The sequence below is a fragment of the Pituophis catenifer genome, unplaced genomic scaffold, assembly GCF_029215685.1.
Source record: "Pituophis catenifer annectens isolate HBS135680 unplaced genomic scaffold, rPitCat1.0.hap2 SCAF_14, whole genome shotgun sequence".
Classification (NCBI taxonomy): Eukaryota; Metazoa; Chordata; class Lepidosauria; order Squamata; family Colubridae; genus Pituophis; species Pituophis catenifer.
Genome location: NW_027256894.1, coordinates 4,553,901 through 4,581,193, shown reverse-complemented (window position 1 = coordinate 4,581,193; position 27,293 = coordinate 4,553,901). Strand labels below are relative to the sequence as shown.

Here is a 27,293-nt window from a genome sequence, read left to right as displayed (position 1 = left end):
AAATTTCTCTTTAGTTCTAGGTTGCTTCTCTCTTTGATTGGTTTTCATTCGTTGCTTCTTGTCCTGCCTTCTGGTGCTTTGGAGAATAGGTGGACCTTCTATTCTTTGTGGCAGCCCTTGAGATATTGGAAGACTGCTATCCTGTCTCCCCTGGTTCTTCTCTTCACTAGACTAGCCATGCCCAGTTCCTGCAACCGTTCATCGTATGTTTTAGCCTCCAGTCCCCTCAACATCCTTGTTGCTCTTCTCAGCACTCTTTCTTGAGTCTCTACATCTTTTTTACATCGTGGCAACCAAAACTGGATGCAGGATTCCAAGTGTGGCCATACCAAGGCATTATAAAGTGGTATTAACACTTCACAGGATATTGATGTCTTTGAATTTTGATATTGGGGAAGACTCCTGAGAAGGCTGGGGAAAGCCAAGAAAACAAACTAATGGATTATCAAACAATTCAGCTTACTCACTGGACCACAAATGATCTAACTCAAATTATCTAACTTTGGACATACTTTGCGAAGACCCAGAACTCTGGAAGAGGCTCTAAAGATGGGAAAGGTGGAAGGAAGAAGAAGAGAAAAGGATGACCGGGTGGGAGGACTCAATTGTAGTGGCTCCTGGCTCCCAGAATGCTGGCTAGGGAATTCTGGGACTGGAAGTCCACACATCTCCAAATTGATTGAGAAACAGTGATCGTGTGAATCTTTAAGAAAGTGGCTATAAGGTGTTTTTTCCCCCTTCCATTCAATCGTGTCTGATTCTCAGAGACAGCCTGGACAAATCCCTACAGTTTACTAAGAACTATATAAGACCTTCCAATACTATTACTACAATAACTAGGACGATCATATTATAAAATAAGAGTTGCAAGGGACCTTGGAGGTCTTCTAGTTTAACCCCCTGGTCAAGCAGGAGACCCTATACCATTTCAGACAAGTGGCTGTCCAGTCTCCTCTTGAAAGCCTCCAGTGATGGAGCACCCACAACTTCTGGTGGCAAGCAGTTCCACTGGCTGATTGTCCTCACTGTTAGAAAGTTTCTCCTTAATTCCAGGTTGCTTCTCTCCTTGATAAGTTTCCATCCATTGTTTCTTTTCTTGCCTTCTGGTGCTTTGAAAAATAGGTTGACCCTCTCATCTTTGTGATAACCCCTCAAAAATTGGAGCACTGCTATCATGTCTCCCATAACCCTTATATAGAATCCCTATCATTATATCTAATGGTTCTTCAAGGTTTTCTTCTGGCTGTCAACCCTACAGTTCAAACCTGTGTTTCTCAATCTTGGCAGCTTTAAAGTTATTTGGACTTCAACTCCCAGGATTCCCCAGAGAGCACGCTATGGAATTCTGGGAGTTGAAGTCCACTCAGCTTAAAGTTGTGGAGACCAACAGCACTGCCAGCGAGCTCCAAATGCTGAATGCTGGCCATTAGATATACAAGGGCGCCCCCTGCTGGACAGTGTCAAGTATTTTTTGAAGAAAGACATGCAAGAAGCAGTGAGAACCTCAGCCTTGATATTTTTGTGTGCATTTCAACCATCTTGTATTGGTTAACAAAATAATCTGGATGTGGCAAACACGTATGACGCTTCCAAGAGAAGAGAATCAGGAGTAATAGAAGCAGAAGCCCATCGAAATGGGCAGCAACAGATTGACCAACCCGTGTGATGAAATTCCCTTTTCAGCAGTTTTAAATTTTTCCCTTCACTCCCCACTATCCTGTCAGAGCTGAAGAAGCTTCTTGGATGAGAAGTGAAATATCTTCAAAGAAAAAGCAAGAAAGTCCAGTTGCCTCCTGAAAAAGCACCTTTGGGACAGCCATGACTTGGATGTCTGAGAATCTCTACAGACTTTTAGCTATACAATTTGGGATGAACAACCTTGGAATAGTGTGGGAGTAGAAATGGATTTCCAAAGGAAAAAATTGCAGACTACAGGAAGCAGGAACAGGTCTCAGGTGATCCTGAGGAGACAGATAAGCCTCCAAGTGGCCTCAACGACTCTCTAAAAGGATGCAAATGACCAGCTGTCTGCAAGGAATATAAATCCTTCCGTTTCCCACCATCCAAATCAGAGCTGAGGAAGCTTCTTGGATGAGAAGCGAAACGTCTTCAAAAGAAAAAAGCAAGAAAGTCCAGTTTGCCTCTTGAAAAAAGCATCTTTGGGACAACCATGACCTGGATGATTGAGAATCTCTACAAACTTCCCTCCTACAGTGTCTCTCCAACAAGAGCCAAAACATGCATTCTTATTCCAATGCTGTCTTCATCTTTCCCCTTCTGGGGAATCATATGGAATCCTTTTCCAATCTATCTATAGCAGGGGTCTGCAACCTTCAACACGTAAAGAGCCATTTGGACCCATTTCCTACAGAAAAGAAAACACCGGGAGCCACAAAACCCTTCCCGTGCCTGACGATTTCTTGAGCGGCCACAAAACTTAGCCTATGTAGTTGAATTAAACGTTCTGTTTTCTTCTGAAACTTTTCTTTTCTTGGATTAATCCATGGTTGGCCTACCGGGGGTTGAAAAGCTCAATAAATCGCGTGCTATCGCATGTCACACATTGGCGGTTGTGGCACATATTTTGAGTGACAGGGAGCCACAGCAGAGGGGTGAAAGAGCCACATGCGGCTCCAGAGCCGCAGGTTGCTGACCCCTGAGCTATAGCTTCTAGATGACCGTACAGAGGTGGACTGCTACCGGTTTGCACTGGTTCTCCCGAATTGGATGTTAATTTTCTGAGCAGTTCAGAGAACCGGTTGTTGGAAGAAATCTTTTCCCACTTTACAGGGCTAATCCTGCAAGGGAGGCAGGAAGGAAACATTCTGGTATGCCTGTATTTCTAGCCTAATCCTTATCTTAATTGCCCTGCTGCTTTAAGTGTTTTCAGAAACTGCCTCTGGGTTAAGCTTGTTACATTGTAAGCCTTATGCCCAGACTTTCTGTCTGTAGACTCTTCTTTATCTTTATCTTTATCTTTATCTTTATCTTTATCTTTATCTTTATCTTTATCTTTATCTTTATCTTTATCTTTATCATCTTTATCATCTATTTCTATACCGCCCTTCTCCCGAAGGATTCAGGGCGGTGTACAGACTGAGCTTCTCCAGAGTTCCATCTCCATCCCCCCACCCCGTTTTTTGTGATATTTTTATTCCTGGAGCTTGACTTTCTTAAAGATTATTAAAGGGCTGTTTTAAGCTTTCTGGAGTATACTTCCAACATGCCTGGAACAGCTATTTAAAGAAGGGTTGGCATAGCCATAGAACCACACCACTTACAACATAGGTTCCAGTTCCAATTATGGTCATATGTCAAGGACTGCCTTACATGTTAAGATCCAGAGCACCTCGTAAATCATTCCAGACACCAAAGAGAAGTTGTGCCCCATTCCAAAACTATTTTGGAAGTAATTAGCCTTTTAAAACCAGATTCTACGACGGAATGGAACATTCCCGGAGCCTTTTAGTTACACTTCGTCTTAATGTGCTCGGTTAGGAAATACAATTAGGACTCTTCATAAAGTAACACCAGTTTCTTCTTTCATTTAAACTTCGGTTTAAATGAAATGTCCCCTTGCATTTTGTTAAGGTTAATGTATAATGTCTGAAAAGTAAAGAAAGCATGGCAAATTTTTACTAATCAGAAGCATTAGAAAAGATGTTTCTGATTTCCTGGTTGGCTGTAGACCATCTTTAAGAGTGTCATAATACAGATAGTCCTTATAACAGCTCATTTAGTGACCGTTCAGAGTTATAACGGCACTGAAAAATGTGACAATTTTTCACACTTCCGACCAATGGTAGGTTTCAAAATTTCTTACTACCAGTTCTGTGGGTGTGACTTGGTGGGCGTGGCAGAGGAAGGATACTGTAAAATCTCCATTTCTTCCCCACTCCAGGGGGAAGGATACTGCAAAATCTCCATTCCCACCCCACTCCAGGGGAAGGATACTGTAAAATCTCCATTCCCGCCCCACTCCAGGGGAAGGATACTGTAAAATCCCCATTCCCTCCTAGTCAGCTGGGATTTGGAAGGCAGAGAATAGATGGGGGCGGGTCAGAATTTTTACTACTGGTTCTCCGAACTACTCAAAATTTCTGCTACCGGTTCTCCAAAACTGGTCATGTGATCAAAATTCGGATGCTTGGCAACTGATTCATATTTATGACAGTCGTAGTGTCCTGGGGTCACATGATTCCCTTTTGCGACGTTCTGACACGCAAAGTCAATGGGGAAGCCAGATTCACTTAACAACCGGGTTACTGACTTAACAACTGCAATGATTCACTTAACAACTATGGCAAGAAAGGCTGTAAAATGGAGCAAATGTCTCCCTTTAGCAACATAAATTTTGGGTTCAGTTGTGGTTGTTAAGTCGAGGACTACCTGTACTTTTTCCATAATTTTTTGGAAAACTCCAGGATGTCGCTCTTTGCTGTAAATCAACTGCTCCATCACAATTTCAGCCAATCTGCTTCTGAATTACTGCGAGAAGTGACTTAACTGATACGAGAACTCCGATCGGATGTCTATGTTGACCTTGGCTTGATTTCAGTCACAGAGTAAGCATCAGTGTGTGTACTTAAGATTATCTCATTTTCGCTGTGTGTAAAAGCTCTTTGATAGGACTAATTGTAATACTAGCTGTACTGACGACGAGACAATAAAAGGAACAAGTACTGGGCATGTTTCTGTTGTTGTACAATCTCATTTGAAAGTGGCTTTAACAGATTTAACAGAGTTGGAAGGGACCTTGTAGGTCATCTAGTCCAACCCCCTTTCAATTAGGTTTCATGGAGCTTCATCACTGGAGGCTTTCAAGAAGAGACTGGACTGCCATTTGTCAGAAATGGTGTAGGGCAGTGATGGCTAAACTTTTTGCCATGGTGTGCCAAAAGTGGGGCGAGCCCGGGGGGGATCTTGCATGCGCGTGCCCATACCCATAATTCTATGCGCCCTGCCCCCGTGCATGCGCACACGACCCCCCCCACGCTTGCCCTGCTTTTGGCATGCGATGGCACAGGGGGGCGATAGGCCTGTTTTTTGTTCTCCCCAGGCTCCAGAGCCTCTCTAGGAGCCTGGGGAGGGTGAAAACAGCCTTCCTCACCCCCCCGGAGGCCCTCCAGGGGTCAGAAACAGCCCGTTTGCTAAGTTCCGGTGGGCCCAGAAGGCTCGAAAACCAGCTGGCTGGCGTGCATATGTGCACTGGAGCTGAGCTCACATGCCCACCGATATGGCTCCACGTGCCACCTGTGGCATGCGTGCCATAGGTTCGCCATCACGGGTGTAGGGTCTCCTGCTTGGGCAGAGGGTTGGACCAGATGACCTCCAAGGTCCCTTCCAACTCTGTTAATCTGATGCATCCAAAACTAATAATCAAAATGAAGTGAAGCAATCTAGCTGACATTTATTGATATAGTTTCACATCTACCGCTTTCTCTTTCTTTTCTGTTTTTGTGCTTGTCCCTGAAAGTTGTAGGAAGATATAGAGCATCTGGCTAATGGTTGTTTATTGAATAAAAATTGGGAAAATTGAAGCTGGGTTTTTCCTTAGAAGAGGGCTAACAACAGAGAAAATACTTCCCCGCCCCATTAACCAATGTTTCTTTTGGTTTGCACCAATGTGTGTAGTTAATGGCGGTGACTCCAGTTGTGTCCGTGTATTTCAGGCAGGAATGAGCCAGTGGTGAAATTACATTTTTTTTACTACTGGTTCTGTGGGTGTGGCTTGGTGGGCATGGAGTGGTTTGGTGGACGTGGCTTCGTGGGCATGGCAGGGGAAGGATACTGCAAAATCCCCATTCCCACCCCATTCCAGGGGAAGGAGACTGCAAAATCCCCATTCCCTCCCCTCTCTTAGGGGAAGGATATTGCAAAATCTCCATTCTCACCCCACTCTGGGGCCAGCCAGAGGTAGTATTTGCCGGTTCTCCGAACTACTCAAAATTTCCGCTACTGCTTCTCCGAACTTCTCAAAATTTCCACTACCGGTTCTCCAGAACCTGTCAGAACTTGCTGGATTTCACCCCTGGTTTTATTCCATCTTAGCAACTTTAAGGTGTGTGGGTTTCAAAATTTTTTACTACCGGTTCTGTGGGCGTGGCTTGGTGGGCGTGGAGTAGTTTGGTGGGTGTGGCTTAGTGGGCATGGCAGGGGAAGGATACTGCAAAATCCCCATTCCCTCCCCACTCCTGGGGGAAGGATATTGCTTAGTGGGCATGGCAGGGGAAGGATACTGCAAAATCTCCATTCCCACCCGACTTTGAGGCCAGCCAGAGGTGGTATTTGCCAGTTCTCTGAACTACACAAATTTTCCCCTACCGGTTCTGGAGAACCTGTCAGAACCTGCTGGATTTCACCCCTAGAATGAGCCCATTACGAGTCAATCAAACAGGATGTTCAGAATTGTGTTTCAGAAAACCAAAAACGCTAAGTGTGTTGAAAATCTTCCTCATATATATACACCCACACTTTGGGAATGACATTCTGTGCTACTAGGCCCCAAGACAACGTGAAGAATGCAGAACATAGAATAACAGGGTTGGAAGAGACCAAATCTAGAAAACCCCAAGGTCCAAATCATTCTGAATAATTCGGAGAGCTTGCTTTTAACAGAGATATAGGAGCTGCTCCATTACAGGTTTTCTCAGGAGAACAGTGAAGAAAAATAAAACATTCCCAAGCAAACTGTTTTGACCTGATTGAGAGATAGAAAAATAGAATCATAGGGCTGGAAGGGATCTTGGAGGTCTTCTAGTCCATCCCTGCCCAATGTATACCATCCTGGGCAAATGGTTGCCCAGTCTATTCTTGAAAACCGCCAGTGGTGGAGCACCCAAAGCTCTGAGAATTGAGCTATTCCATTGATGAAATTGGTTAAATGGGGACCCAGATTGTTGATGGCAAGAGGCTGACTCTGTAAACCACTTAGAGAGGTGTAAAAGCACTGTAAAAAGGTAAATAAGTCTAAGTGCTAGTGCTCTCTATGTCTGTCTGTCTATCTATCTATCTATCTATCTATCTATCTATCTATCTATCTATCTATCTATCTAATCCATCATCTATATCTATCTATCATCTATCTATCTATCTATCTATCTATCTATCTATCTATCTAATATATCATCTATATCTATCTATCATCTATCAGAATGTAGTACTGCAGGCTGACTCTGCCCACTGCCAAGAGTTCAATTCTGACTGGGTCAAGGTTGATTCAACCTTCAATCATTCTGAAATGAGTTAAATGAGGACCCAGATTGTTGGGGGCCATAAACTGAGTCTGTAAACCACTTAGAGGGCTGTAAAATCACTGTAAAAGTGGTATATAAGTCTAAGGGCTAGTGCTCTCTATGTCTTATCTATCTCTCACTGTCTGTCTGCCTGTCTATCATCTATCTATCTATCTATCAATCATCTATCTATCTATCTATCTATCTATCTATCTATCTATCTATCTATCTATCTTTCATCTATCTATCCATCTATCCATCTATCATCTATCATCTATCAATCATCTATCTATCTATCTATCTACCTATCTATCTATCTATCATCTATCTATCTATCTATCTATCTATCTATCTATCTATCTATCATCTATCTATCCATCTATCTATCCATCTATCATCTATCAATCATCTATCTATCTATCTATCTATCTATCTATCTATCTATCTATCTACCTACCTACCTACCTACCTATCATCTATCTACCTACCTACCTATCATCTATCTATCTATCTATCTATCTATCTATCTATCTATCTATCTATCTATCTATCTATCATATCTATCTACCTACCCACCTACCTACCTACCTACTTACCTACCTATCATCTATCTATCTATCTATCTATCTATCTATCTATCTATCTATCTATCTACCTATCATCTATCAGAATGTAGTACTGCAGGCTGACTCTGCCCACTGCCAGGAGTTTGATCCTGACTGGGTACAAGGTTGACTCAACCTTCAATCATTCTGAAATCAGATAAACGAGGACCCAGATTGTTGGGGACCATAGGCTGAGTCTGTAAACCGCTTAGAGAGGGCTGCAAAGCACTGTGAAGTGGTATATAAGTCTAAGGGCTATTGCTATTGTTCTGTAACCAACGTTACACTGGTTAGGGAAGAAGCCCAGAATCCGAGAGACTGTACAGCCATCCGTTTTATTATTTACATTTAAAATTATTCTTTTGCTGTACAATCATCTCCTGTATGGCACCAGGGGGCGGGGGGGGGGAGGTGTTCTTGAAAAAGGAGGAGGATCATTCAATCAAGCCGGGTAGCGGGTAGATTTCTCTCTTGGTTAAAAGCAGGCACCAGAAAGGAAGGCACCATTCAAGCACTCATGTTTGGTTAAACAGCTGTGGACGTGTCATGCCGAGAAGTCCTGGGGTTCAGGGGTTCAGGGCATCGCCTTCAGCGCGGCCATGTGCGATCCCAGATTCTCCTGGAGGTAGTACAAGAGGTGAAGTTCATAGTGTTCTCCAGATTCGGGGACCCGGATACTGTGCCGCTCCTGCGGATAAATCTGGGGGAGGAAGAAAGCGAAAGAAATCCAGCTGTGACTGGGATGCAGAAGGCTGGGATCCAATCCTCAGGATTTCTGGGGAAGAGGGCGCCAGGTGTTCACCCACGTCCTAGCACCTCAAGAAAATTTAGACTGTTTCTTTCCACCTAGAGCTACGGAAAACCGAGCTGTTTGATGCCAACCTTTGAGAAGGGGGGAAACAATGTCTGCTTTCCCGCAAAACTGTCGTAAAATCTGGTCACGTGACTGAGGGACTCTGCAAATGGCAGTAAACATGGGTTGCCTAGCACCTGAAGTGTGGTCACATGACCCCTGAGGGACATCAGAAGAGTGGTCACATGACTCTGAGAAAGTAACCATCAGGGCTGGGTTGTAACTCCCTTGTATCAGGTACATCACAACGTCAAACGGTTACTAAGAAACAGTGGTAAGTCAAGGACCAACTGTACACCACCTTTATTCATCCTAAATTCCTTTTGTAATTTCCCAGTTCTACAAGATTCCGAGGGTCTGAAAGAGCTGCAGGCTATCAAAGCCAGGAGGAAATGGGGTTGACCTGGATTTATTTCATTGGGGTAAAAGAACAACATCTCTCTTGAGAGTTAGCCAGGAGCTCTCCGTGGTCCTGATCCTGCCTCAGCCTTGCCCCCCTTGTCACATCAAGCCCAAACCAGACGCATTTTAACCTTTGCATTTTAGAGCTGCACAAGTTTCTCTGCTACCTGGAGGTCGTAGGGTTTCCCAGCCCTGACCAGGAAGCTCAGCAAAATACTAGTATGTGCAAAATGAACATTTTCATCCAGGAATCCATGCAGTAGCAATAATCGGTTGGGTCTGAAGAAAGCGACAAAAAAAAAAAACAGGAAAAATGTAATTAGAAGTATAATCCAGTGGCTTCACAGAAATTAACTATTATATTTCCTGCAGATTTTTCCCCCCCACATGTAGGAATGTAGTATTTTATAAAATCACCTAATGACCAAAAAGAACAAATAAAAATCAGTCAAAGAGAGCAACTGGGATGAAAAGCAAAAAAGCTAAATCCAGCAACAATACTAGAACTGATTTTCTTCTCAATAATTTTATTGCTCAGAGCACATATATTTGTGCCTCAGCTTCTAAGGCAGTGTTTCTCAACCTAGGTAGCTTGAAGATGGGTGGACTTCAACTCCCAGAATCCCCCAGCCAGCGCTGCTGGCTGGGGGATTCTGGGAGTTGAAGTCCATCCATCTTCAAGCTTCCAAGGTTGAGAAACACTGTTCTAAGGGATACTCAGTTTAATCATTTGTCAAAGCCATCACTGAAAAAAAAATCTTATTACAGGTAGTCCTCAATTTATGACCACAATTGTACCCAGAATTTATGTTGTTAAGTGAGAAATTTGTTAAGTGACTTTTGCCCAATTTTACGACTTTTCTTGCCACGTTTGTTCAGTGAATCACTGCGGTTGTTAAATTAGCAACACGGTTGTTAAGGGAATCCGGCTTCCCCATTGACTTTGCTTGCCAGACGGTCACAAAAGGGGAATCACAGGACCCCAGGACATCGCAACCGTCATAAATATGACTCAGTTGCCAAGGGCCTGAATTTGGATCACGTGACCACAGGAATGTTGCAACGGTCGTCAGGGTTAAAAATGATCCTAAGTCATTTTTTTTTCAGTGCTGTTGTAACTTTGAATGGTCACTAACTGGATTGCTGTAAGTTGAGGACTACCTGTGTTAGAGAGATGCATGTTTTCTTTTTTCCTTTTTATAAAAAAAAACCATTTTTTTTATATTCTTTATTTAAGTATCACGTATACTTACTGTGAAGGGAATTTCTCTGCCTGCATAGCTACGGAGCCCAAACAATAACCCTGTTCATTATTGTCCGGGTGTCCCATGTAACGCTCCGTGTAACCCGTGTCGTAGAAAAGCCACAACGTGACCGGAGCACCCGCAACTGCAACCTGCAACAAAGTAAAGTCAAGTTGGCTGTAAACATTTGGAAGAGTTGTCTCAAATAGATCCCAGCCTATCCATTCCTTCTTGTCTTGCCAGGGGTAAAATGCACTTACTTTCAGTACCGGATCGGAATTGTGAGCGTGCGCCTCTTCTGTGCATGCGCAGAGGGTCAAAAATGGGACGTGATGACCAGTGTTGGGTTGCTACCGGTTTGCCCCAGTATGGGTGAATCGGTAGCGGAGGCGGTGAGAGGCTCCGCCCACCCACCCAGACGTCATCAAAAACGCACCAGATAAGACAATGGATAGAGGAGATAACAGTGGTGAAATCTAAAATTTGTTACTAACGGTTCTGTGGGCGTGGCTTGGTGGTGGGGGTAATGTGACTGGGTGGGCGTGGCCAATTTTTTTTTTTTAAGTTTTAAAACCATTTTTTCTACAACCTCTTCAAGGAAGAGGTTGTAAAAAAATGCTTTCAAAAGGCTCTGATGATCCCAGCTGAGTTGCCTGATCAGCAGAGGCTTTTTTTCTTTTAAATGCCTTTGATGATCCAAGCTGAGTTGCCTGATCAGCAGAGGCTCTTTTTCTTTTAAATGCCTTTGATGATCCAAGCTGAGTTGCCTGATCAGCAGAGGCTCTTTTTCTTTTAAATGCCTTTGATGATCCAAGCTGAGTTGCCTGATCAGCAGAGGCTTTTTTTCTTTTAAATGCCTTTGATGATCCAAGCTGAGTTGCCTGATCAGCAGAGGCTCTTTTTCTTTTAAATGCCTTTGATGATCCAAGCTGAGTTGCCTGATCAGCAGAGGATTTTTTTCTTTTAAATGCCTCTGACGATCCCAGCTGAGTTGCCTGATCGTCAGAGGCATTTAAAAGAAGAGGTTGTAGAAAAAATGCTTTTAAAAGCCTTTGAGGATCCCAGCTGAGCCGCACGATCATCAGAGGCTTTTTTTTTTTAACTTTTAAAAGCATTTTTTCAGCCAAAGAAGTTGTAGAAAAAATGCTTTTAAAAGTTAAAAAAAAGCCTCTGATGATTGTGCCATGGCTCAGCTGGGTATGGAAGGGGGGGGGCAGGGATTTTTGCTACCGGTTCTCCGAACCACCCACCTCCATCGCTACCGGATTGGGCGATCCGGTCCAAACCGGGAGCATTTTACTCCTGGGAGATACTAATGCAAAATATAGAAGCAAAACCAGAATTCTTTTTGCTGGGTATTATTGAGGGTAAATACAACAAGAGCACAATTTACCTAACGTTACACATTCTAACAGCAGCAAGATTGGCTTTTGCACAAAAATGGAAAAAACAAAGAGACCCCCCACAGAAGAAGAAGTGTTAGCTAAAATATTAATTTGCGTGGAAATGGACAGACTGACCTTGGAACTTAAAGATAAGAATGAATCTGAGTATTATGAAATCTGGAACAAATTTTATTATTGGTTGGAAAGGAGGAGAAATGCTGGGATATAGGACCACTGACGAGTAAAATGTTCGGAAGTTTTTATGCTAATTTGTTATGATAGATACGACTGAATTAGATATCGAAATAATTTATATGGATGAAGGAATATGCGTATTTGAAATGTGATCATTAGTGTAAATAAGTGTATTATTTATGTGACGAAATTTGATAAAAATGTTTCAACTGGAGATGTCACACTAAGTCCATTGTTTTTAATTTGTATTATAAATAAAAAACTTTAAAAAACCAACAACACTCTGCGCATGGACAGAACCTTCTGCGCATGTGCAGAAGCACTGTACACTGCGCGCACTCTCCCGGCAGCGCCGGGAATTGAAACCCACTACTGATGATGATGTCCTGGTGGATGGGCGGAGCCTCCCGTCGCTGGCCCTACCGGCTTGTGCGAGCCGGATAGATCGGGCCGGATCTCACTGCTGTGTCTTGCTTTCTGGTGCTTTGGATAATAATTTGACCCCCTCTTCTTTGTGGCAGCCCCTCAAGTACTGGAATACCGCTATCATGTCACTCCTGGGCCTTCTACACATCCACATCACACGTGCCCAGAGGAAGGGAATGGGCCGTGGCAGGGGAACCAACCTTGAAGATCTCTGGCCTCTGCAGCAAGGCCACCAGGGAAAGAAATCCACCGTACGACCAACCATGAATGCCAACCCGGTCTAAATCGATGAACTCGTATCGGGAAGCCAAATACTGTAAGCCCTCCACTTGGTCAACGATTTCGATTTGTCCCTGTTGGAAGAGAAAAAAAAACAGGCATGGGGGGGGGAATATCACCAAGTGTATAAATTAGAGAATAACAGAGTTAGAAGGGACCTTGGAGGTCTTCTAGTCCAACCCCCTGCTCAAACAGGAGCCTTATGCAATTGTGGACAAATAGCTGTCCTGTCGCTTCTTAAAAGCCTCCAGTGATGGAGCATCCACAACATATAAATATAGAATATAGAATAACAGAGTTGGAAGGGAGCTTGTAGGTCATCTAGTCCAACCCCCTGCCCAAAGAAAAGTTCAAGTCCCTGCTCAACACCAACATGTCCATCACATGGTCCAATCAAACATCATCCCAACTGGAGATGTCTCCTAGTCACAGCCCTCCAGGTGCAGGGCAAGATGTCCTTGACTCTCTGAGAAAGGAATGTTATTATGACTATATATCTCCATACAATCCCGCTTCCCAGTTCCCCACAGTAGCAAACATGGCAGGTCTGAAGCAGAGGTGGGTTTCAGCAGGTTCTGACCAGTTCTGCAGAACCGGTAGCGGAAATTTTGAGTAGTTCGGAAAACCGGTAGTAAAAATTCTGACTGGCCCCACCCCCCATCTATTCTCTTCCTCCCAAGTCACAGCTGATTGGGATGGGAATGGAGATTTTATAGTATCCTTCTCCTGCCACGCCCACCAAGCCACGCCCACTAAGCCATGCCACACCCACCAAGCCACACCCACAGAACCGGTAGTAAAAAATTTTGAAACCCACCACTGGACTGAAGGCCTAACACCAAAGATGGCTTCCAGGCCTGACACTGGTCCAGAGGACACCCAAAATTACAAAATAATAATAATAATAATAATAATAATAATAATAATAATAATAATAATAATAATAATAATAATAAAAAATAACTTTATTGTCATTGTAGGTGTATACACAGTATACCCATACAATGAAATTCACTTAACACCAAAAACCAGGTCCAACACACAAAACAATCCCTAAACACACTCCCATCCACTACAATTCCCCACCCATAAACCACCCAAACATCCACCCAAACAGACCAAATAATTCTGTCCAACAACTCACTGATGGTGGCCCTTTAGTTCATGATTGAGTGCCATTATTTATTTATTTTATCAAACTTATATGCCGCCCTTCTCCCGTGGGACTCGGGGCGGCTCACAGAATAGAAAGAACATAACAATAAAATAGTGCTAAAACAAGCCAATTTAAAATCCCCAGACAATTAAAACCTCGCGGCAGATCAGGGAATTTGCTGAAAAAGCCATGTCTTCAGGTCAGCGCGGAAAGTGCGGAGGTCGGGGTCCGTCCGGAGCCCGGTGGGTAACCCATTCCAGAGGGTCGGTGCGACCACAGAGAACTCCCTCATCCTGGGGGCCGCCAGCCGACATTGTCTGGCCGACGACACCCGGAAAAGGGCAGTCCTATGTGAGCGCACTGGGCAGTGGGAGGCCGGTAGGAGGTGGTCTTGCAAGTACTCTGGGCCCATGCCATGAAGGGTAAGTACATAGGTAAGTACCAGCACCTTGAAGCTGGTACTTCAAGGTGCTGGTAGCTCTGGGATAAAAACTATTCAGATGACATGTGGTCCGAGTTTTCATTGTCCTGTATCTTCTGCCAGAAGGCAACAGTCCAAAAAGATTGTAAGGAGGATGGGAAGAGTCTCTGAGAATGTTATGCTCAAAAACCCTATGAAAGGACCATTGGTCCCTTTCAACATTTGCTACCTCCATTCATGAGACAATTTACCATCTTATATTTGAAGGTGCCTTCAAAGGCCAGGCCCCGGTGGCAGGAACCTCGGTTGTCCAGCACCACGACCACGTACCCCAGGGAAGCCAGCGTGTTCAGTCGGAAATATTTGACCCCTTTAAAGGCGTTGTTTACAAGCTGCACCTGTAAGAAGGCATCGAAGCATCATCATCCTTGTTAGTGATGTTGGTTTTTATTCATCAACGAACAATAAAAGACACAAATAATCACATCTTGGACTGGTGTATTTTGGAAATTCAGATTCCAGCCAAGAACCTAGGAAATATTCAAATATTCACGTAAATTACGACATGCTCAGTAAATCCATTCTGTCCAAACAGAATGTTTTTTTCTTCCTGAAATCAGTGAAGGGTTGCCCCCGGTTCGCACCGGTTCTATAGAACCGGTAGTAAAACCGGCAGGAGGCCCCGCCTACCGACCCTGACGTCATCAAAACGCTTCTGCGCATGTGCAGAAGAGTGCGCGTGCAACCCTGCTGCGAACCGGTAGTAAAGGTAAGTAGAACCCACCCCTGCCTGAAATGGATAGTACTCATTCATGGTGGTGAAAAATAAACCAAACACAGTTTCCCCCATCTCTATGTGCTCGACTTGACATCAAGAATAGATTTTGTTCACCACATGTGGTGGACATGTCCCAAAGTCAGGGATTATTGGACAAAAATTAAAAAATGGTTGGAGGAAATTGTTTTAACAAAAAATTGATATGAAGCCAGAGTTATTCCTTTTGGGTATAATAAAAGGTAATATAAGCAAAGAAATTCAATACATCATGCTCCATATAATTACCACAGCCAGAATCACATTCGCCCAAAATTGGGAGCAAGAAAACACTCCATCAAACACAATGATTATAAAAATGGTGCTAAAATATGCAGAAATGGACACATTAACGATGGAATTAAGGGACAGAGAAGAAACCGTGTATCATGAGGTGTAGAGGTGGGTTTCAGCAGGTTCTGACCAGTTCTGGAGAACCGGTAGTGGAAATTTTGAGTAGTTCTGAGAACCGATAGTAAAAATTCTGACTGGCCCTGCCCCCATCTATTCTCTGCCTCCCAAGTCCCAGCTGAGCGGGAGGAAATGGGGATTTTGCAGTATCCTTCCCCTGGAGTGGGGAGGGAATGGAGATTTTACAGTATCCTTCCCCTACCACGCCCACCAAGCCACGCCCACCAAGCCGAACCCACAGAACTGGTAGTAAAAATTTTTGAACTCCACCACTGAACAGGTGGTATAATTGGCTTGAAAAGAAGTCTAAAATTAACGTATAGTGAATGTACAGAAATAGATAATAAATGGATAAAACATATATTTTAGAGTGCAGTAGACATGTAAATATTGTATATTGTATAAAGATAAGTAATTATGAAATAAGAATGTACATGTATAAAACAATAGGCCTGTAGATCAGTTGAAATTAAGAAAAAATTTCGATAACGGAAAGCTGTAATAGTGTAATTGTGATTTTAAAAGTTAAAAATGTTGAATAAAAACTATTTAAAAAAAAAAAGGAATATATTTTGTTATCTTTCATCTGGGTCCAAAGTGGCATCTATAAATTTAGTTCCACAGAACTTAAGTAAATGAGATGATAACCTCCATCATCTTATCATGATTATGATTTCTGTCACAGGTAGTCCTGTCAGAGGTACAACCTTTTGTTTTCAACTTACAGTGGCATTCAAAAATATGACCATTTTTCACACTTAACAACCGTTGCAGCATCCCCATAGTCACAGGATCAAAATTTGGAGGCTTGGCAACTGGCATGTACTTAAGACAGTTTCAGGGTCACGTGATCCACTTTTGGTGACCTTCTGACAACCAAAGTCAATAGGGAAGCCAGGTTCACTTAGTAAGTGTTAAAAGAGCCGAGGTGGCGCAGTGGTTAGAGTGCAGTACTGCAGCTACTTCAGCTGACTGCTAGTTCAGCAGATCAGCGGATCAAATCTCACCGGCTCAAGGTTGACTCAGCCTTCCATCCTTCCGAGGTGGGTAAAATGAGGACCCAGATTGTTGGGGGCAATATGCTATTTGGTATACTGTCTTTGGTGTAAGCCGCCCAGAGTCCTCGGAGAGTGGGCGGCATAGAAATATGAATAATAAAATAAAATATCTATCTGTCTGTCTGTCTGTCTGTCTGTCTATCATCTATCTATCTATCTATCTATCTATCTATCTATCTATCTATCTATCTATCTATCTATCATCTATCTATCATCTATCAGAGCCGAGGTGGCACAGTGGTTAGAGTGCAGTACCGCAGCTACTTCAGCTGACTGCTAGTTCAGCAGATCAGCGGATCAAATCTCACCGGCTCAAGGTTGACTCAGCCTTCCATCCTTCCGAGGTGGGTAAAATGAGGACCCAGATTGTTAGGGGACAATGTGCTATTTAATATACTGTCTTTGGTGTAAGCTGCCCAGAGTCCTCGGAGAGTGGGCGGCATAGAAATATGAATAATAAAAATAAATAAAATAAAATAAACAACTGCAGCGGCTCACTTAACAACGGTGGCAAGGAAGGTCATAAAATGGAGCAAAACTCACTGAACAACTGTCCTGCTTTGCAACGAAAATTTTGGGCTCAACTATGGTTGTAAGTCAAGGACTGCCTGTGTTCTAGTGGTTTCCATTTGGCCTTTCAAGTACAGTTCTCAATTCTAAAATACCAAATCATTTATGGGAGAGAAACACTTCCTGTAAATACAGATTATTCCTGCAAGTCCCAAACTGAGCTCCTTCTGGGCACCAGCAATCAGATCTACTCAATACAGACTGATGTTTTTCCCCCCCAAAAATGTGGCTGGAATACAAAAATGAAAGCTCACCTGTGGGCCCCCATAGACGAAAAGCACCGTGGGGTATTTCTTCCCAGGTTGTAAATCATGGGGCTTGTACATCATCCCATAAAGCACAAACCCCGAGGAGCTCTCAAAAGAGAAGATCTCCGGTGGGACGTAATCTGGGAGAGATCCTGCAGCAAGCAGAGAAAGGCATGGTCAAGGAGAGAAACAGGAGAGAGGGAGAGAGAGAGAGAGAGAGGGAGGGGGGGGCTGATGTTGGATTTTGAGCAGCTTTCTTGTTGGTGTAATATCCCAAACCTATCTGCAAGAAGTCAGATTTAAATTGGGAACAAACTGGCTTCAAAAGGCTGAAATATGGCGCATAGGACAAACGAGGCACCTGAATTAGGTCTCCATGCCCATTTCTGCAGTTTCAGGAGATCCGGAAATGTTTTCAACTAAAAAATAAATTCCTTCTTTCCTTTTCTTCCTTCCTTCCTTCTTTCCTTCCTCCCTTTCCTTCCCATGCTCCCTTCTTTCCTTTCCTTTCCTTTCCTTTCCTTTCCTTTCCTTTCCTTTCCTTTCCTTTCCTTTCCTTTCCTTTCCTTTCCTTTCCTTTCCTTTTTCCTTCCCGTTCATTCCATTCCCGTTCCATTCCCTTTTTTTCAAGTGCCCAATTCCCTACAATAGAAGCCAGAAGTTTATGTCTTTGGCAGAAAATAATTTTCCTTCCTTCCTTCCTTCCTTCCTTCCTTCCTTCCTTCCTTCCTTCCTTCCTTCCTTCCTTCCTTCCTTCCTCCCTCCCTCCCTCCCTCCCTCCCTCCCTCCCTCATAAAACCAGATTGCCCCTGAACATTGCAAGCTCCACAGCACCCTGAGCATTCCTCCTAGATCAGAAATATGCCTGGCCTCCAAGAGAAAATCGCCTACCTGAAGAATGCAAAATGGTGGCCCAGAATTCCTTGCCCCTTTGAGCAATCCCTTCTTCCAGTCCAGTCAGCTTGTAGAGGGAGACTTGGTGGGGGCATTTCTGGTTACTGAATTTACATATAACCATGTCGCAGTCCTGCAAAAAGAAAGAGAAATCAAACCATACCCCTAAACCAATGTTGGCTTGCATTCCAGTTCCTTCTTTGCTCTTCCTCAAGGACAAGGTCAACTCTACTATACAGCTGGACCTCCGTTTCTTCACGATAGAGCAAATCTCCAACCAAGTGTTGGAGATTTGTTCTATCATGAAGGACAGTGTTTCTCAACCATGGCAACTTGAAGATGTGTTGACTTCAGCTCCCAGAATTCCCCAGCCAGCATGGACATGTGTGAAGACCCAGCTCTCTGGAAAAGGCTCTAAAAAGCTGGGAAGGGTGGAAGGGAAGAGAAGAAGAGAATGTCCAACAGCAAGGTGGACGGACTCAGATGTAGTGGTTTCTGACTCCCAGAAAGCTAGCTAGAGAATTCTGGGAGTTGAAGTCCACACATTTTCAAGTTGCCAAGACTAAGAAACACGGACTTAGAAATTCCGCCACCGGCTTCAAATGAAGGGAATTCCAGTCCCCAACAGAAGGTTGTTAAAGGCCAAATCTAACTTCCTGCAAAGCTATCGTGCAAACCAGCGTCTGCATTTCCTGCGTTGGATGAAGAAAGCACATCTTTCTCCTTCTGGCCTGGACACTTTTTACAGAGGCACAATTGAAAGCGTTTTAACAAACTGCATCCCTGTTTGGTTTGGTGGCAGCAGAACCTGAGATAGAAAGTCCATACAGAGAGTGGTGAGGACAGCCGAGAAGATTATAGGAAGCTCGCTTCCTGTTATTCAGGATGCTGCTTATAAGGGCTACGTGCTTAGAGCTCAAAGCATTGTTAGGGATCCCACATATTCACGGTCTTTTCTATTGCTCCCCTCTGGGAGAATGTTTTGAAATATTTCTACCAGGATTACCTGATTCTGTAACCGCTTTGTTCCCTGTGCCATCTGTCTGGTAAACTCGCAAGATTTGTTTTTCTCACCATGTTACATGTATACATCCAAAGTAGACTGTGTTGTTTCTCTGTGTCGTATAATATATGTGGGTATATGCATAATTTTGTATTCATTCATTTATTTAGTCATGTTTGAGCCAAAAAATTGAGGCCTTTGAACTCTGGTGCTGGAGAAGACTCCTGCGAGTCCCTTGGACTGCAAGGCGATCCAACCGGTCAGTCCTAGAGGAGATCAACCCTGACTGCTCTTTAGAAGGCCAGATCCTGAAGAGGAAACTCAGATACTTTGGCCACCTAATGAGAAGGAAAGACTCCCTGGAGAAGAGCCTAATGCTGGGAACGATGGAGGGCAAAAGAAGAAGGGGACGGCAGAGAACGAGGTGGCTGGATGGAGTCACTGACGCAGTCGGCGTGAGCTTAAATGGACTCCGGAGGATGGTAGAGGACAGGAAGGCTTGGAGGAACATGGTCCATGGGGTCGCGATGGGTCGGACAAGACTTTGCAACTAACAACAACAAATGTACTATATATTGGAAGTGGTGACCCTTTGACAGTTGCATGCAATGAAGTTTCATTTTATTTATTTTATTTATTTATTTATTTATTTTTCATATTTGTATACCGCCCTACTCCCGAAGGACTCAGGGTGGTGAACAGCCATAATAAATACAAATACATATAGAAGTTAAAAACTATTAAGAAACAGATTAAGTAATTTAGGCTCAAAGATTAAAAAACATCCAAATTTATCTAAAGAGGTTTAAAACCCAATTTAAAAGACAGTTTAAAAGCCAATTAAAAAGGGAGAGTTAGGCCAGACCAGCTTGTTGGAATAGAAATGTTTTCAGGGCACGGCGGAATATGCGTAAGTCTTGGATGTTTCGTAACTCCGGGGGAAGCCCGTTCCAGATGGTAGGTGCCCCCACAGAAAAGGCTCTCCCCCTGGGGGCCGTCAGTCGACATTGTTTGGCCGACGGCACCCTGAGGAGTCCCTCTCTATGGGAGCGAACTGGTCGGTGAGAGGCTATTGGTGGCAGGAGGCGGTCTCGTAAGTACCCTGGTCCTGAGCCATTTTAATGTATGCCAATTAGTCTACATTCAAAGTGACAATAAAGTCGACATTAAGTTCTATCAATTTTCTTACTTTTGACTTTGTGGGTTGTAGACCCTAACTACTATGGTATATAAACAATGCGTTAAAACTTGGATCTACATGTGGATGTTGATCTTGCTTACTTCCACAAATATCAACCCAACTCCAGACTGAATCTGAACATCATGCTCCGATAACTGACTTGGTACACACCAAACACCGTAGAACTTGGAGGACAAACTCACAACAGCTAAGTTCACACATCTGGCTAAGCTAAAAGAATATTGCTGCTTGGTGCAATGTCTCTTCTATGGGTAGTCCTTGACTTATGGCCACAACTGAGTCCAACTTTTGTGTTGCTAAGCAAGACTGTTGTTAAGTGAATTTTGACCCATTTTATGACCCTTATTGCCACCGTTGTTCAGCGAATCACTGCCGTTGTTAAGTTAGTAACATGGTTGTTAAGTGAACTTGGCTTCCCCATTGACTTTGGTCATTAGAAGGTCACAAAAGGGGATCACAGATGCCAAGTATCTGAATTGTGATCATAGGTCGTAAGGTCATAGGTCATAAGGTCATAGGTGCTACAATGGTCGTAAGTGTGAAAGATGGCCATAAATTACTTTTTTCAGTGCTGTTGTAACTTCAAATAGTCACTAAACGAGTAGAGAACTACCTGTACCAAGTTTACAGTCAGGACAGGACCTTCTCAAGAAGATAACCGGCTTCTCTTGTAGACCGGCCCTTTTCATGATGGTTAGATGGTAGATTAGATTAGTGTACCTGACTAACATAGCAGGCATGTGAGAAACCGTTTTCGGTCAGCCGCTGAATTTCTCCAGGGTTCTCGTAGCTAACGACGTATAAGTGGTGTTCCAAGGGAGAATCTCTTGTACCTTCAAAATATACCAGTTGGTTAACTTCATCTACCCGGATCTGATTCAAAAACAGAAGCAAAAAACAGAATTGACCCACATTTCTACCCAAGCAGCCATGCTAGTTTTAGCTTTACTGTCTGACAAGGAAGTTAATGCAGAATTACCTATTGCAGTGGGGTCTCCAACCCTGGCAACTTTAAGCCTGGCGGATTTCAACTCTGGGAGTTGAAGTCCTCCAGGCTTAAAGTTGCCAAGATTGGAAACCCCTGACCTAGTGCTACAAAATCCTCCATGTGACTCTCCGAAGCCATTTTTGTCTGAAATGGTATAGGGCAGGGGGTGGGTTCTACTTATCTTTGCAATGGGACCGCGCACATGCGCAGAAGCTTCCTGATGACATCTGGGTCAGTGGGCGGAGCCTCCTGCCGGTTTTACTACCGGTTCATGCGAACTGGTCTAAACCGGGGGCAACCCATCACTGGAATAGGTTCTCCTGCTTGAGCAGGAGGTTGGACTGGATGACCTATTAAAATGCTGTTTGGAAATGAGCATCCTAGAGTTCACCTGTAGGGTGATAGGAAGGGAGGGAGGGAGGGAGGGAGGGAGGGAGGGAGGGAGGAAGGAAGGAAGGAAGGGAGGGAGGGAGGGAGGGAGGGAGGGAGGAAGGAAGGAAGGAAGGAAGGAAGGAAGGAAGGAAGGAAGGAAGGAAGGAAGGAAGGAAGGAAGGAAGGAAGGAAGGAAGGAATAATGAGTTGGAAGGGACCTTGGAGGTCTACTAGTCTAACCCCCTGCTCAAACAGGAGATCCTATACCACTCCAGACAAGTGATTGTCCAGTCTCTTCTTAAAATCCCCCAGTGATCTTCTTAAAAGCCCCCAGTCTCTTCTTAAAAGCCCCCAGTGACCCACAAATTTCTGAAGGCAAGCGGTTCCACTGGTTTGTTGTGACTCCGACCCCCGAGGCTGACTTATCGGAGGGAGAAGGCTCCGAACATGAAGGGGAGGAGTTGGCCAGGCCTCCCTCTCCAGGACCCTCCTCTCTGGCAATGCCTCAGGTGTCTCCCGAAGGAGAAGAGATTGGCCAGGAGCCAGGTATCTTCTTGCAGTCGGACAGTGACGGAGATAAGTCTTGGCTGGATCCACGCCAGCGTCGGAGAGACAAGCGCACGCAGCAGAAAAGGAGGTGTGCCAGAGATTAAGATGAGTCACTGGACCACACCCCACAGGGGATAAAAGGGGGTGAGGTGGCCATTCAGACTCTGTGACGGACAAAACTAAACTACTAGCAAGTCACATTGTATCTTTGGAAACAACGTTATCTGCCTTGGATTTCATACGGACTAGACTTGTCAATTCTCGAACTGTGTATACCTTGTTTGGGTTTATCTGACGGAGGAACAACCCCTCCCTTTATGAGTAAAGTTCTTGGCAAGCAACTACTGGGTTGCTGCCAATCCTCTTATCGAAAGAATTTGTTGTCTGCCAGTTTTATTTAACCCCTGTCTGTCTGTTTGTGTGCGTGTGTGAGACGGGGACAGAACATGGTTAATTATTCTGTCAGGAAATAAATTTCTCCTTAGTTGCTTCCCTCCTTGATTAGTTTCTATCCATCGCTTCTTGTCTTGCCTTCTGGTGCTTTGGGGGAAAAAAAAAAAGACCTCCAGGGAGATTAGGTGGCTCAGTGGCTAAGACACTGAGCTTGTCGATCAGAAAGATTGGCAGTTCGGTGGTTCAAATCCCTAGTACAGGTCTCCTGCGTGAGTAGGGGGTTGGATTAGATGACCTCCAAAGTCCCTTCCAACTCTGTTACTATTACTGTCTCTTCCAACTCTGTTATTCTGTTAAACCGGAGCCACCACAACATATTTAACAAACGAAATTGAAAATCAAAACCCAGCATTGAAACTGAGTTTAGCTCCTTGTACAAAGGAGGCTACTATGAGGTTTATGAGTGAGCTGGTGGGGCGCATGGGAGAACACAGCTAGGGTGAGAGAATGGACTGGACTGTCTAAATTCATGAGGGCTGGTTGGTGATCCATATTGTCCCATCTTTATTTCAAAAAACCTGTAGAAGGACTGACAGAGCCAGGAAGAGAGGTAAAAAGAGGGATCAGCCTAGAATCATTAAAAAGGTAAAGGTTCCCCTTGCACATACATGATAATCGTTCCCGACTCTAGGGGGTGGTGCTCATCTCCATTTCAAAGCCGAAGAGCCAGCGCTGTCCAAAGACGTCTCCGTGGTCATGTGGCCGGCATGATTCAATGCCAAAGGCGCGTGGAACGCTGTTACTTTCCCACCAAAGGTGGTCCCTATTTTTCTACTTGCATTTTTTACGTGCTTTCGAACTGCTAGGTTGGCAGAAGCTGGGACAAGTAACGGGAGCTGCTCACCCCATTACACGGCACTAGGGATTTGAACTACTGAACTGACAACCTTTTGATCGACAAACTCAGCGTCTTAGCCACTGAGCCACCGCATCCCTATCTAGAATCATTACGTATCCATAAACGAATTAAGTCCAGCCCTCCCGGGATTACCATTGAACCTTACCTAGTTCTAACCAAATGCTGACTGTTAGTTGAGAAGATTCCTTTGCAATAAAGTTTAGCAATAAATCAGTTAAATTGCTCCAAAAGAGACAGGCCTTCACACAGGAAACCAAGAAGGGTATAGCTGCTATTCAGGAAGTCCTCACTAAATGACCACTATTGAGCCTGGAATTTGGGTTTTGCGCCTGGCAAAAAACCAGATATATTATGATCTAACAGCCATGTGGCTATGGGACACGTAAAATACCACAATAATCTCATGCAAACGATGAATGGTTTAAAAGTCCAGTTGAACGTTACGAATTGAAGAAAAGGGAGACCAAACAGCTTACGTTTGAGCTGTCTCGGCCAAGCACTTCCCATTCTCCACTTTGTAAAATACTATTGATTAAATTTGAAAACAAGAGAAGAAAAATATCTGTTCCATAAGGATTAACTCAAGGGAGAGATTTGCATTTTCTCCCTTTAGGCATTTTTTTTTTAAAAAATGAAATAATATAGAGCAGTGGTCCCCAACCTTTTTATCGCCGCGGCCCGCTGAGCGCGCGCAGGGGTGGGGACACGGCCCAGGAGCTTTTGCGCACGGCCCATTGCGCACGGCCCAGGAGCCTTTGCGCTGCAGCATTCATGTCCCCCGGCTGCTGCGCGGCCCGGTGCCAGGTACTCCACGGCCCGGCACCGGTCCGCGGACCGGGGGTTGGGGACCACTGATATAGAGGTTTCTCTTAATATGAATTACAATAAAAATTAATGAGTTAATGAAGCATATTAGCAAAGAGAAGCAGAGATGATTAAATTGATTCTTTTATCCAAAGAAGAGAAGAGATCTAACCTTATTTCTATTTTGAAATGGCTTCTGGATTTTTTAAAAAAAATTTGATTTATATGCCGCCCTTCTCCGGAGACTCAGGGCGGCTTACAATTCGTTAAGCAATAGCCTTCATACTTTTTGTATATTTATACAGTCATCTTATTGCCCCCATAATCTGGGTCTTCATTTTACCTACCTTAGAAAGGATGGAAGGCTGAGTCAACCTTGAGCCTGGTGAGATTTGAACTTGCAGTAATTGCAGGCAGCTGATGTTAATAACAGTGCTTTAGTCTACTGCACCACCAGGCTCTTGCAATGAAAAATAAATGAAACTTTGATTTTGTTTTTGCCAATGAGACAGATTTATTGTTAAAGAAATGGCTTGAACATACTGTTGTGTAAGAGTAAAAAGTTGCGGTTGTAATGTTATCTTCTACTATGCTAAAGAGAGTCGAAAGTTAGTGCCTTTCTCTTTACATCATTTCTTTTTCTCTACCTCCCCTCCCTAGTTTTCTTTTACTTTTTTGAATTTCTCTTTGTATTTTATATTTTGATAAACCACTAAAAAGTTTCAAAAATTCATCAGCTGAAGAAAAGGGAGATCAAGCAGCTTACGTTTGAGCCGTGCCGGCCAAGCACTTCCCATTCTCCACTGGTGAGGGGCAGCTCTTCTTTGACAAGACATAAGAAGTCACCTACAAGGAGATCAAAGTTACGGGAGTCCATCGGTGCTCTTCCCCAGCTCAACTAAGCAACATCATTTCTGAACGTAGAAGAAATCGGAACACCATGCAAACGTCTATGGAGATTCTCAGTCATTCAGGTCCTGGTTGTCCCAAAGGTGCTTTTTCAAGAGGCACCTGGACTTCCTGGTTTTTCTTGGAAGATGTTTCACTTCTCATCCAAGAAGCTTCTTCAGTTCTGACTTGGATGGTGGGGAATGGAAGGATTTATGCTCCTTGCGGTCATCTGGTTGTTAGCACTCTTCCAAAAGTTTGAAAGAAGAGTCAAGGAGGCCATCTACATTAAGACTGAACAGCCCTCTCTCAACAGAGGGATACGACATCATCTATCTCCAATCTACAACACAGTCCTTTTAATAGTTCCAAGAAGTTTCCACACCAGGGGTGGGTTCTAAATTTTTTTACTACCGGTTCTGTGGGCGTGGCTTATTTTGTGGGTGTGGCTTGATGGTCATGTGACAAACAATTCTTTAGGATTTAGCAGAGGTACTGGTCTACCAGGCTTTTAACTGCTTGCGGTGCTGTACCAGTCTACCCATTTGTTTTTTGCAGGCACTGATCTACTCATGTATTTTTGCAGGCACCGGTCTACTCATTTGTTTTCTTTTAACACTGATCAGCTGTAGGGCGGCCCTTTGAAGCCCCAAACAGGTTTTTTCCCTCTAGCCATCAGCTGGGACTCAGGAGGCAGCAATAGATTGGGGGTGGGGCCAAATAAGAATAACGTAAGAATTACGTGGGGGGGGGGCGCGGGGGAGGCACGGGAGGGCGGGGGGCAGAACAGGTTCGGTGATGTCATATCGTCACTGCTACCGGTTCGGGAGAACCGGGCCGAACCGGGAGGAACCCACCACTGCTCCACACCCATTTGCACCACTTAGGTGACCCTGAGGACACAGATAAACCTCCAAGTGCTTCAACGACTCTCTAAAACAGAGGCCCTCAAACTTGGCAGCTTTAAGACTTGTGGACTTCAACTCCCAGAATTCTCCAGCCAGCATAGCTGGCTGGAGAATTCTGGGAGTTGAAGTCCACAAGTCTTAAAGCTGCCAAGTTTGAGGGCCTCTGCTCTAAAAGGATGCAAATGACCAGCAGTCTGCAAGGAGGGTCAATCCTTCCATTCCCCACCATCCAAACAGAGCTGAAGAAGCTTCTTGGATGAGAAGCGAAACATCTTCCAAGAAAAACCAGAAAGTCCAGTTGTTTCTTGAAAACAAGCATCTTTAGAAACACCGTGCAAGTTACTTCTTATGCCGATAAAACATTTGGCAGTTAGCCAGACAGGGCATCGAAGGAAATTGCTCTATCTTCAGAAAAGAGACAGGCCTCCACTTCACACTTATATAGTCTTGCTGCCTTACAGGTAGTCCTCAATTAACAACCGCTATCGAGCCCAGAATTTTGGGTGTAAGTTATTGCAGCCGTTAAGCGGGTCACCATGTGACATGACTCACTTTTTTCAGTGCCGCTGTAACTTCGAACGGTCAGTAAACAAAGGGGTTGTAAGTTGAGGACTACCTGTATTGAATTTGAGACCTTCCGCAGGCACACCTAACTTCTTCCATTTATTAAGACACAGAAGCAAAACAGGGGGTTACTTGGAGATGGAAGTCCCCCTGAAGATCGTCTGTATTTGCTCTCTTTCAAAACGGTCGAGATTTTGTACAGATGTCGGAACCCCGTTTTGCACTCGGAGGCGAAGATAAATTCTATCACATCCTCGTGAGTTTGGGGGAAAACATGGAAGATATCATGGATCTGTGGAAATAAGGAAGAGCTGCAAGTCAAAATAAAGACTAGGAAAATTAGGAGGGTTAGTTCAAACTGGTAAAGAAAATCTCCTTTATAGAATAGAATAGACTTCTTTATTGGCCAGGTGTGATTGGATACACAAGGAATTTGTCTTTGGTGCATAAGCTCTCAGTGTACATAAAAAAGAAATACATTCATCAAGAATCATAGGATACAACACTT

At 44.0% G+C, this 27,293-nt stretch overlaps 1 protein-coding gene across 3 annotated transcripts in view; it reads right to left on the bottom strand.

The window, feature by feature from the left end:
• Nucleotides 1-8,169: 8,169 nt before the first annotated feature.
• The window catches only part of DPP8 (dipeptidyl peptidase 8), a 42,651-nt gene continuing 23,527 nt past the window's right edge, over nt 8,170-27,293 (bottom strand). Inside the window, exons 11-20 of one of the 3 annotated variants that reach the window (XM_070953800.1) lie at nt 26,918-27,077; nt 25,192-25,271; nt 21,121-21,273; nt 18,194-18,329; nt 17,309-17,454; nt 14,453-14,599; nt 12,546-12,698; nt 10,349-10,491; nt 9,263-9,374; nt 8,170-8,540 (exon numbers count right to left, since the gene is read on the bottom strand). In XM_070953800.1, the coding sequence (XP_070809901.1) occupies nt 8,415-8,540; nt 9,263-9,374; nt 10,349-10,491; nt 12,546-12,698; nt 14,453-14,599; nt 17,309-17,454; nt 18,194-18,329; nt 21,121-21,273; nt 25,192-25,271; nt 26,918-27,077 (1,356 nt within the window). In that variant the 3' untranslated portion in view covers nt 8,170-8,414. The remainder of the gene's footprint in view (nt 8,541-9,262; nt 9,375-10,348; nt 10,492-12,545; nt 12,699-14,452; nt 14,600-17,308; nt 17,455-18,193; nt 18,330-21,120; nt 21,274-25,191; nt 25,272-26,917; nt 27,078-27,293) is intronic. The other 2 variants (XM_070953801.1, XM_070953802.1) reach the window with 2 other exon arrangements.